Source organism: Lycium ferocissimum, chromosome 9, assembly GCF_029784015.1.
Source record: "Lycium ferocissimum isolate CSIRO_LF1 chromosome 9, AGI_CSIRO_Lferr_CH_V1, whole genome shotgun sequence".
NCBI lineage: Eukaryota > Viridiplantae > Streptophyta > Magnoliopsida > Solanales > Solanaceae > Lycium > Lycium ferocissimum.
Genome location: NC_081350.1, coordinates 33,134,738 through 33,146,058, shown reverse-complemented (window position 1 = coordinate 33,146,058; position 11,321 = coordinate 33,134,738). Strand labels below are relative to the sequence as shown.

Below are 11,321 nucleotides of genomic sequence, written 5' to 3'. Positions count from 1 at the left end.
AGAATGTACGTACCTTACCCCTATCTTTGTGAGGTAGGGAGACTATTTTCGATAGACCCTCGCCTCGAGAGAAAAAAAAGATTTGAAGCACGATATCAAGAGAAATATGGCAACAAAGTAGTAAGATAAAAGCAAAAGAAGAATCTATGCGATTACTAACTAATACTACTGATAAGGAGAATACTTGGCTACCACTAACCTTCTATCCTAATCTTCAACCTCTACACTTTCCTATCAAAAGTCATGTCCTCAGTAAGCTGGAGCTGTGTCATGTCTTTTCTAATCACCTCCCTGGAGTTCTTCTTCAATCTACCTTGACTTCTTCTAACTCCTGTTATAGCTAACCGCTCACACCTCCTTACTGGCGCATTCACACACCTCTTCTTCACATGCCCGAACCATATCAATCTCGTTTCTCTCATCTTGTCCGCCACAGGAGCCCACTTCCACCTTGCCCCGTATAAATTCACTCCTAACCATATTCATCCTAGTATACCCACACATCCACCGGAGCATCCTCATCTCCGCTACACTCATTATTAAATAATATTGGTAATAACAAGAGGCTATAAATAGTAATACACATTGAAGCATAAGAGCCTACGCGACGATAACCATTTTCAATGTACAAAATATACAGTATGGAAATAGGCAATCATATAACATAGTAACTATTTAATTGTGATAAGTATTAGTACTACTTTCTATGTAGTTTCAAAAATAATAATTTCATTTAAGAGAAAAGAGAAGAAGAACAATTTGAGGAAGCAACAAGATTCGAAACTATAGGACAGTTTTGTGTTGCAGATGAAAAGTACTGGGGAGCAATACGTAATTATTCGAAAAACCAACGAAAGACACAGAAATAGCTAAACAGTAGGAGAAGGTTGAAACCCATTAACAGCCTTTCAGTCAAGTAAGCACAACAAACCCTAATCAATGGTTTCTTCTTTTTATTTGCTTAATGATCAATTTTACTTGAAAATTTGTCCCATTTATTTGATTATTTTTCAACATATCAAAGACATTTGTTCATTTCAGTTGATTCATTCTTGGGTTTTTGTTTATATGCAGAATTTAATAGCAAAAATTGTTCTTTTGGAACATATATGCTAGTTTTTCAATTATAGTAAAAAGGGTACTAAATTTAGGTCTCATTTTAATACTTTCCAAATTTGTCTTGTTAAACTGTGTGTTCTTGCATTATGTATGCAGTGTGTTGTCATACTGCTAAATTTTTGGTTGTTGTCAGTTCAGTTCATTACAGAAGCTCTGAGATTAGTTCGGGGTCTATGATTTCCGCTATCGTTTATTTAAGCTGTTAGACTTTTTGTTTTGTATTATTTTTTCACATTCTATATGATATGTGATCTCCTTAGCCTTACCATATCCATTTGCATCAATGCATTGGCTTGCTTTAACTTTTGTAGCCTTTGATTTATCATTGTTTCATTAGGATGATCAACCCAAAGCTGTGGTGCAACGTATGTTATATGTTTTGTTATTCTTGACAAAACTCTTTAACGGGTTTACAAAGATACAAATTTTTAATGATTGTTTTGCTGCTTTATTCTTTCCTTATTGTGGAACATTACAGAGGTTAGTGATCAGTTAGCGCTTCGAGGGGCTTTGATGGATAGTATTGTAGATGCACTGAACAGTGCATATCAAGAGTATGTTGCAGCAGCAGCTGCTGCACTTGAATCAAAGGAGAATTCAAATGGTCAGAAAACAGCAGCAACTGATGCTGCATTACAAAACTTTAAGCAGCGATGGGAGTTGTTCAGGGTTGCTTGTGATCAGGCAGAGGAGTTTGTGGAGTCAGTTAAGCAAAGAATAGGTTCCGAGTGTCTTGTGGATGAGGCTACGGGCACTGTTTCAGGGAAGCCTGGGCAATCAGCTGCAAGTGGCCTTCAACCCATTAGTGCTGTTAGGTTGGAGCAGATGAGTAAAGCTGTTAGATGGTTAGTGATAGAACTGCAACATGGTTCTGGATCGAGTAGTGCTTCAGCACATCCGAATCCTTCTGCTCCATTTGATGCCAGATTTTCTGAAGATGCAGCTCAGTAGGTATACTCAAATTTTGCTGAAACTTCTCTTTGATTTCGTTGGCTATGTTAAATAATGTGGGAACAAATTTGTATTATTCAATGAGCTGTTAGTATATTTACCTGTGTTAATGTGTATTGTTTGGAGAGAGAATAGGAGAGCTTTTGAAGGAGTAGAGTTGAGTTTCTTAGTTGAGGAGTAGTCTCCGTTCCCTTATTTCTTTTGGTGCACACAGAAAGTTCCTTGTTGTATAGATGATTGGGTGGAGTTTGTAGAGAATGATATCTCCTTGTAGATTATTTACCTTTTGGTATACCCCTTATATATGGCCAGTTTGGCCTTGTTTTGGAATGAGAATATATTTACTTGATCACAACAAAAAAAAAAAAAAAAAAAAAGAGCTGTTTCCTAGACTTGATGAAGCAAGCAAGTGCTAGAATGTCCCCTTGGAACTGAAACTGATTTCTACAAAGAGATGCTATTACATAATATACATTTTACTCATAAGTGCTTACAATTCCACATTTTGCCTCATAGTAACGATTTGCTTCAGCAGTTTCTGTCTCAGATTTCCCTATGGGCTTAACTTCCTTAAGATGTTTGGTTTGATTGATTCATGATGATTGAGGTTCTTTTTCCTTCCCTTTCAATCAGCAAGATATAAGACCTGTCATGCTTTCTAAATTGCTTCAATTGTCTGTTTTTTGGCAAAAGAACATGGTCATCTTTTCATGTATTTAAGGTAGTCTGTGAGTCCTTATGTGGATGTCTAACAAGAAAGGAAATTAGGGGAAGGACGTTGAACTTGAATCGTCAAATTATAAAATGTGGGAGGGTAGATAGGGAATCGTCAACTTATAAAATGTGGGAGGGTAGACAGGTTGAACTTTTCATCATGTTGCTCATATGAAAAAGAGTAAGCAAGAAATACATATGCTCCTTCTCCCCCTGCCTTTGGCATGATACACACATTTGTGTATATGCTGACAACACACTTTTTAAAGATGACACCATCTTGGTAGTTGGTATAGTATTAAACTATTAATGAATTCTTTTGATTTATCTAAAAAAAATTGGCAACAGCTTTTCAGTCTTAACTGACTTTCGAATGTCTTCCTGTTTGCAATATCTTATGCTCTCTTCTTGTAAATTATAATAATCTTTTTATCGCTTGTGAAAGGTGGCTACGGTTACCAGAGTTTCCGTTACTTCAATAAGTAATGAATGAAAGCTATACTTATCAAAACAATTAATTACAAAAGTTTTGGAGCTACTCTAAAGTAACTTGCTAGTGCGATTAATTCCTTATGCGGCTTGTGAAAGATATTAGGGTTATACATTATTAGGACTTCATTTATTTCAACAAGTAGTTATGGAAAGTTTTCCTACTCTATTAAAGGGACTTCTAGTGAGACCCATCGGAAAGGACAAATTGTGCTAATTGGTAAAAGGACTCCATAGTTAAAAGTCTTTTAAAGGTCTAGTCTTTGAAATTTTACGTGTTTATTTGGGACTTCAAGTGGTACTCATATAATACTATTTATTATATTTAGTGTTCATAGTAATTCTTTACTTCTTCAATTCTGTTGTAAATATATTATTGGTGGATGTCCACCAGTGAAAGTATTTGGGACCAAGTTTATATATTAGATGTCACTTCAATCGTCAGCGGACAAAAGTGGCCACCAAGTTTATATAGATTAATGCTTGGATATCAAGACTATCTTGGAGAGCAAGTTTATTTCTTAGTCATCAAAGTTTTTGGCCACGGGTTTCCTCCTATACTTTGCCATCAAGGATGTTTAGTCACCAAAAATCTTGGCCACTACGTGTCCTCTAATTACTTGGCCATCTAGGATTTTTACTTCTATAAATATGAGGCCATATGTTTTGTAACATAGAACATAAGCAATACACAATCTTACTCTCTCTCTCTTTATATATTTCTCCCGTGTATTTATTTTATAGTCTTTATTTTATAACACGTTATCAGCACGAGACTCTACCATCTCGAGCAAATACTTTGAAAGCCCCGAAGGTATTGAATTTCTTTTTCTTAATTAATGACAAATCTTTCTAAACGTGAATTTGTTGCCTTAGATATATCTGGCAAAAGCTACCTGTCTTGGGTTCTTGATGCCGAAATTCATCTTGATGCGATGGGTCTGGCAGACACCATCAAAGATGAAAATCAGGCATCGAATCAAGACCGTGCCAAGGCAATGATATTCCTTCGCCATCACCTTGATGAGAGCTTGAAAATGGAATATCTCACTGTTAAAGATCCTCTTATGCTGTGGAATAATTTAAAAGATAGATATGACCACCTGAAGATGTTTGTACTTCCACAAGCACGTTTTGGTTGGATCTATCTGAGGGTACAAGATTTTAAATCTATTTGGGCGTATAATTCTTTCATGTTTAAAATTATTTCTCATTGAAATTATGTGGTGAAAATATCACGATCATGATATCTTTGGAGAAAACATTCTCCACTTTTCCTGCCTCGAGTATGCTCCTGCAGCAGCAATATCGAGAGATGAAGTTCAAGAAATATTCTGATCTAATCTCACATCTTCTAGTGGCTGAACAACATAATGAATTATTAATGAAAAATCATGAAAGCCGACCTACTGGTACTGCCCCATTCCCTGAAGTGAATGAGGCAAATTTTCGCCATTCTAGGCGTGGAAGAGGTCGTGGCCCCAGTCGTGGTCATGGCCGTGGTCGAGGAAGAAATTTTAATCATGATTCTCGTCTTGCACCAAATAATACCCTTCACCATGACGTGTAAAAGGAAGGATGAAAAAGCATGAAGTTGTGCAAAAGAAAAATTCAGAAAATAAATGCTTCCGATGTGGAGGAAAGGGGACGCGGTCACGTACTGTCGTACGTGCCAAAGCACCTAGTTGAGTTGTATCAAGCCTCCCTCAAAAAGGCAGAAAAGAATGCCGAAGCAAATTTTATTTCTGAAGATAATGTTGAGCCCATGCATCTAGATGTGGCAGATTTCTTTGAACACCCTGAAGGGAAAATCGATCATCTGATCGGTGATGGATCTATAATAACTTAGATATTTTCATCCATGTTGTTTGTATCAGCTAATATAGTTATGTTTCTATAGTTATGTAAATAAAGTTTGTGTAATGCTTTGTTTAATAATATTATCTACTTCAATGTTTACTTTGTCTATTCTTTCATTTTGAAGAATATATGGAAAATCCTCAAATATTATTTGGATCAATGACCAATCATGAAGATATTTGTGTGATTGATAGGTGAACAACGCATGCCATATTCAAAGATGAGAAATACTTTTCTCACTTGCGTAGGAAAAGTGGGAAATATTAATACGCTTCGGCACTAAATTAATGAAGGCTCAGGAAGAGCTACTATATTTTTAAGGGGACTAAACTTGTATAAGAAGATGCATTATTTCTTCTAAATCCCCAAGAAACTCTTGTTAAGTTTCAAAGATATCCGCCGTAATGGGTATCACGTTGAGACATTAAACGAAATAAATGTTGAATATCTTGCCATTACAAAGAATGTCTCCAAAGCTAGAGAAATATGTTTTGGAGAAATTACCAGCTTTGTCTTCTGGTCTGTATTATGCAGAAATTAATACAATTGAAGCACACTCGATCGTAAACTAGAAGTTTAATGATTCAAATACTTTTGTGCTTTGGCATGACCGAATAGGTCACTTCCGGGATCAATAATGATGGAGATGAATTATTGAAAATTCAAAGGCATCCACTTAAGAACCCGAAGATTCTTGAAAGTGGTGAATTTTCATGTCTGCTGTTATCGTGGTATATTGATAGCTAAGCCATCTCCAATGAAAAAGTTGACATCGAATCCCCGCACTTCTAGAGCGTATGCATGGGGATATATGTGGACCTAATCAACCACCTTGTGGGTTATTCGTATATTTTATGGTCACTAATAGACGCATCTTCAAGATGGTCTCATGTGTGCCTCCTATCGTCTTGGCAACTCCGGCGTTTGCGAAATTATTGGCATAAATAATATGCTTAATGGCACATTTTCGGATTATCCCATTAAGGCTATACGCCTCGATAATCTTTGAGAGAATTTTACGTCTCAATGTTTTGATGATTATTGTTTGTCTTTGGGATAAAAGTCGAGCATCCCTGTAGCTCATGTTCATACCTAAAATGGCCTTGCCGAGTCATTTATTAAACGACTACAATTGATAGCAAGACCACTACTTATGAAACACGGTTGCCATTTCTACCGTCTGGGGGTCATGCTATCTTACACGCAAGATCTCTTATTCGTCTCTGCATCGACTCATTATAATAAATACTCCCCGTCACAATTAGTACTTGGTCATGAACCAAATATTGCTCATCTCCGAATCTTTGTCGTTTCGTATATGTCTTTGCTTTCACCACCACGCGCACTAAGATGGGCCCCCAAAGAAGGTTAGGAATATATGTTAGGTTTGAATCACCCCTCTATTATTCGCTATCTTGAGCGATTGACGGGAGATTTATTCACTGCCCGATTTGCAGATTGTCAATTTGATAAAACAAATTTTCCACAATTAGGGGGAGAGAGAAAAGAAATCAAAAGAGAAATTGCGTGAGGAGTTTCATCATTATCTCATTTTGATCCAGATGCCCCTATATGTGAACAAAAGATCCAGGAGATCATTCACTTGCAAAAAAATAGCAAATCAAATGCCAGACGCATTTACTGATTTGAAAAGGATAACTAAGTCACATATCCCATAGGTGAGAATGTGCCTATTTGAATTGATGTCCCAAAGGACAATCTACTGTCATAGCCTACGAATCCCATACACGCCTAAAGCGTGGTAGGCATCGGGTTCTAAGGATAAAAATCCTAGGAAAAGAAACAAGAAAAATGATCAGAATGACACTATGAAAGAATATCATGAAGATATTCAAAATCTGATTAATCCTGATACTCCTGAAGATATTAGGGAACCCGAGACTCAAGTGAGTAAAGAACTATCATTGAGTTCTTCTGGTGATGGGATAGATTTGAATCGATCAAAGATTATGGTGGATAATGTTTTTGCATATAATGTTGCATTGAATATTATGAAAGACATTGAGGATCAGGAACCCAATCCGTCGAAGAATGTCAACGAAGATATGATTCGACCAAAATGGCAAAGAGGCAGTTCAATCCAAATTAAATTCACTTGCCGGACGTGAGGTTTTGGACCTAGGTAGTCCAAACGCCTAATGGTGTAAAACCGAGTTGGCCATAAATGGGTCTTTGTGCGGAAAAGGAATGAGAAAAATGAAATTGTGAGATACAAGGCACGCCTTTGTTACGGATTCTCTGAAAGACCCGTATCGACTATGAAGAAACATATTCACCCGTTATGGATGACATAACATTTCAATATCTCATCGCTTAAATTGCATACATGAAAACCTTGAAATACATCTGATGGATGTGGTCACAGCTTACCTTTATGGTTCACTTGATAATGAAATCTATATGAAAATTCCTGAAGGATTTAAAATGCCTGAAGCAATTAGTTCAAAGTCTCGGGAGTTGTATTCAATCAGATTAGAAAGATCGTTGTATGGTCTAAAACAATCAGGGCGCATGTGGTACAATCGCCTCGCCGAGTACTTGGTAAATGAAAGTATATAAATGATGCCATTTGTCCATGCGTTTTTATTAAGAAAACAAAATCGTAGTTCGTTATACTTCGCTGTTTATGTTGATGACATAACCTAATGGAACCGTGTAAGAGCTCCAAAAGGCGATTGATATTTAAAGAAAGAATTTGAGATGAAAGATCCCGGAAAAACAAAACTTTGTCTTGGTTTGCGTTATGTTGAACATTTAGCAGACGGGATCTTTATCCATCAATGCGTTTATACCGAAAAGTTTTAAAACGATTTTACATGGACAATGCGCATCCTTTAAGTACTCCAAATGTTGTTCGCTTACTTGAAGTGAGTAAAGCTCCATTCCGACCTCAGGAACAAAATGAAGAGCTTCATGGTCCTGAAGTACCATATCTTAGTGCAATTGGTGCACTTATGTATCTTGCCAATGCTACAAGACCTGACATAGCATTCTCTGTTAATTTGCTAGCAAGATATAGCTCTTCCCCTACACGAAGACATTGGAACGGAGTTAAGCATATATTGCGATATTTGAAGGGAACTAGTGATACGGGTCCGTTTTATACTAACAAAGGTAGTATGTATCTTGTTGCGTCGTTAGCTGCGCATACGCCCATGTCCTTCATGGATCTTGGGATTTATAACGGCTAGCGGGATTTATTCAATCGAAGAATCCAATCTCACTCACTTATTCACTTATGATGATATTTCTGAGTTTAAAGACGGAGAGCGGAAAGTAATGCTTTCTTCTCCTATGATATTTCTAGGTCGACGTTGCAGTTATTTATCTGATCCACATAAAGCTCGATCTCAACAAAGCTATCCGTTTTGCGAGCTCGTTTATATCATGGCGATCTACAAAGTACCATTACGTTGTCACTTCTTCAAATCATGCCGAGATAATCCCTATTCATGAATCAAGTAGAGAATGTGTGTGGTTGAGATCGGTGATACATTTCATCGAGAAAGATGTGGCTTGAAGTGTGATACAAAAATACCCACAACATTATATGAAGATAATGCGTACGCATAGCTCAATTAAAGGGAGGTTTCATAAAAGGAGATAGAACCAAGCACATTTCATCAAAGTTATTTTTCACACATGATCTCCAGAAAAATGATGATATTGATGTGCAACAAATTCGTTTCAGTGACAATCCTGCAGATTTGTTCACCAAATCTTTGCCAACATCAACTCTTGAGAAGATGATATTTAAGATTGGAATGCGAAGACTCCGACATCTGAATTTTGGTCCTTGTCAGGGGGAGTGAAATACGTGATGTACTCTTTTTCCCTTAATCAAGGTTTTGTCCCAGTGGGTTTTCTTGGTAAGGTTTTTAATGAGGCAGCTCTCAAAGCGTATTACTAGATATGTGCACTCTTTTTCCTTCATTAGGACTTTTTCCCACAGGATTTTTCCTAATAAGGTTTTAACGAGGCACACCATCTATTAATGGACATCCAAGAGGGAGTGTTGTAAATATATTATTGGTGGATGTCCACCAAGTGAAAGTGGCTACCAAGTTTATATATTAGATGTCACCATGTAAAAGTGGCCACCAAGTTTATAGATTAATGCTTGGATATCAAGACTATCTTGGAGAGCAAGTTTATTTCTTAGTCATCAAAATTTTTGGCCACTAGGTTTCCTCCTATACTTTGCCATCAAGGATGTTTAGTCACCAAAAATCTTGGCCACTACGTGTCCTCTAATTACTTGGCCATCTAGGATTTTTACTTCTATATATATGAGGCCATATGTTTTGTAACATAGAACATAAGCAATACACAATCTTACTCTCTCTCTCTTTATATATTTCTCCCGTGTATTTATTTTATAGTCTTTATTTTATAACAAATTCCATATTATATGTCACTCTTTTATTTTTAGTTTGCCGAGAAAGGATTGACCCTTTATATATTTGCAAATTCTTTAATTTTAACATTCCATTTTGCCCTTGATTACATGCTCTTATTGGAGTGAGACATGGTATTTTGTAGACCTAATGATTATCTACTTTAGATATATTATACTTAATGTTTAGCTTATTAGTCAAAAGTCTTTCTTTCCTTCTTCGATTTTGTTCTCAATCAAACACCGTCTTACAAAATTAAACAAAGTTGAGTATTATATTTCACAAAAGAAATTTGTATATTATGAGCCAAAATAACTTTTAAGCACTTTTGTAGTGTTTGGGTAAAATAAAAAAGTGCTTTTAAGCACTTGTTTTTAAGCCAAATAACAAAAATAACCAAAAAGCCATAAGTTAGAATTCCTAACTTATTGCTTTTAGCTTATAAGTCAAGCCATAAGCCCATCCAAACAAGCTCTATATATTTTGAGGTCTCATGGCGTCAAACTAACCGGTAACACATGCCAATGCAAGTGATTATAGTGGCCTAATTTGGTGGTGACGTGTATTGCATGATACAGGGTTGAGGTAACGTACTACCATTGCTTAGTGGTAACCATCCTTAGGTAAGAAAAATAAAGTTTTCTAGATTGGAGATCGGACTTTTTGGGCTTTTAATTGTATTGATATATGTTACTCTGAGCAAGCTTTGTTAATTCAAAAGAACTTCCTTACTACCTGAAACCTTGCAACATTGTAATGATGCTCAAGCATAAATAATTTTTGAGAAATACCAGACCTGTTGATAGATTGACTACTTCAGAATAATTGGACTTATTGTCTTATATTTGGTGATTTGTTGGTTGGCTGGTCTTGTATCAACTCCTGGTTGATAGAAAAGTAGCAGAATCTGCTAACAGAACCGCTTTTGGTAGCATAATATGTTATCTTCCATCAGAATGAATTACTCTGAATAAGCACTATTTTCTGCAGCAATTATGTAATATCTTTACTGATTAAGCCAATTTTGACCCAACACTTCTGACAGACGAATGGAAACTAGCAAAAACACGATTGCTTTGCATTCTATGCTCGTTACTGTAAAACAAAGGACAGCGGTTAATTGTGACTGTTTTCAGGTAGTTGTGAAGTCTGGTGATCAGCAGGGACAAACAGAAAATTTTCTGTGCCTCAGTAAGCCGCTAAAGTTGTATGTTTGATGTATCTAGTCCTGTTGTAACGCTGTAGAAGAAATGCTTGGGAATGATATTTAGGCCTGTTGTAACGCTGTAGAAGAAATGCTTGGGAATGATATTTCACAAACACCTCTACCCCTCTCCCTCCCTCCCCATCTTATGAGAAGATCTGGTGAGTTTATGTTAGTATTTTCGAGGCTCAGAGATTTACTTTTATCGCAGTATGAGCTACCTCACTCTGTGTTATTCAGATCTCCACATCCATCTATGTGTAATCATACAACATGTACAAACAGGCGGTTTCATGTGTTTGCCATGCATTACTAACTTACTATGTTTTCAAGTATTTACGCTTTTAAAGTTAGTTACACGAATGGTATTTTATATCGTTGTTTCAGAAGGCTCAAAGTTATTGTTTGGTGTAGGTGTTCTTGATTTTTGTATATTCATAATGATGATATCTTAGAGGATTTTAATTGCCTTTCGTAAAGAAATGTATCTCCGAGGTATTGCAAAGTGTCTTGTTAGGTAATTGTGTTAACTCTGATGAACTCAGTGAGTCGTCTTTGGAGACTCT

General features: G+C 36.4%; 2 protein-coding genes across 3 annotated transcripts; both read left to right on the top strand.

Moving 5' to 3' along the window:
- The first annotated feature begins 1,553 nt into the window (after nt 1-1,553).
- LOC132030329 (mediator of RNA polymerase II transcription subunit 32) lies at nt 1,554-11,238 on the top strand. Of its 2 annotated transcripts, none has more exons than XM_059419913.1 (2): nt 1,554-2,070; nt 10,688-11,238. In XM_059419913.1, exon 1 carries the CDS (start codon nt 1,633-1,635, stop codon nt 2,068-2,070), a length of 438 nt encoding a protein of 145 aa, XP_059275896.1. In that variant the 5' UTR covers nt 1,554-1,632; the 3' UTR covers nt 10,688-11,238. The 2 variants fall into 2 exon arrangements, with proteins under 2 accessions (XP_059275896.1, XP_059275897.1); XM_059419914.1 differs by having other exon boundaries at nt 10,597-11,238.
- LOC132031823 (uncharacterized) lies at nt 4,113-4,843 on the top strand. The gene is made up of 2 exons (XM_059421718.1): nt 4,113-4,427; nt 4,574-4,843. The coding sequence occupies exons 1-2, from the start codon at nt 4,113-4,115 to the stop codon at nt 4,841-4,843; spliced, it is 585 nt and encodes a 194-aa protein (XP_059277701.1).
- Nucleotides 11,239-11,321: the final 83 nt, after the last annotated feature.

Coding starts and splice junctions, on each gene's coding strand:
- LOC132030329 (XM_059419913.1), top strand. CDS start 1,633: ATGGATAGTATTGTAGATGCACTGAACAGTGCATATCAAGAGTATGTT.
- LOC132031823 (XM_059421718.1), top strand. CDS start 4,113: ATGACAAATCTTTCTAAACGTGAATTTGTTGCCTTAGATATATCTGGC. Junction 4,428..4,573: donor TTGGTTGGATCTATCTGAGG/GTACAAGATTTT, acceptor ATGCTCCTGCAG/CAGCAATATCGAGAGATGAA.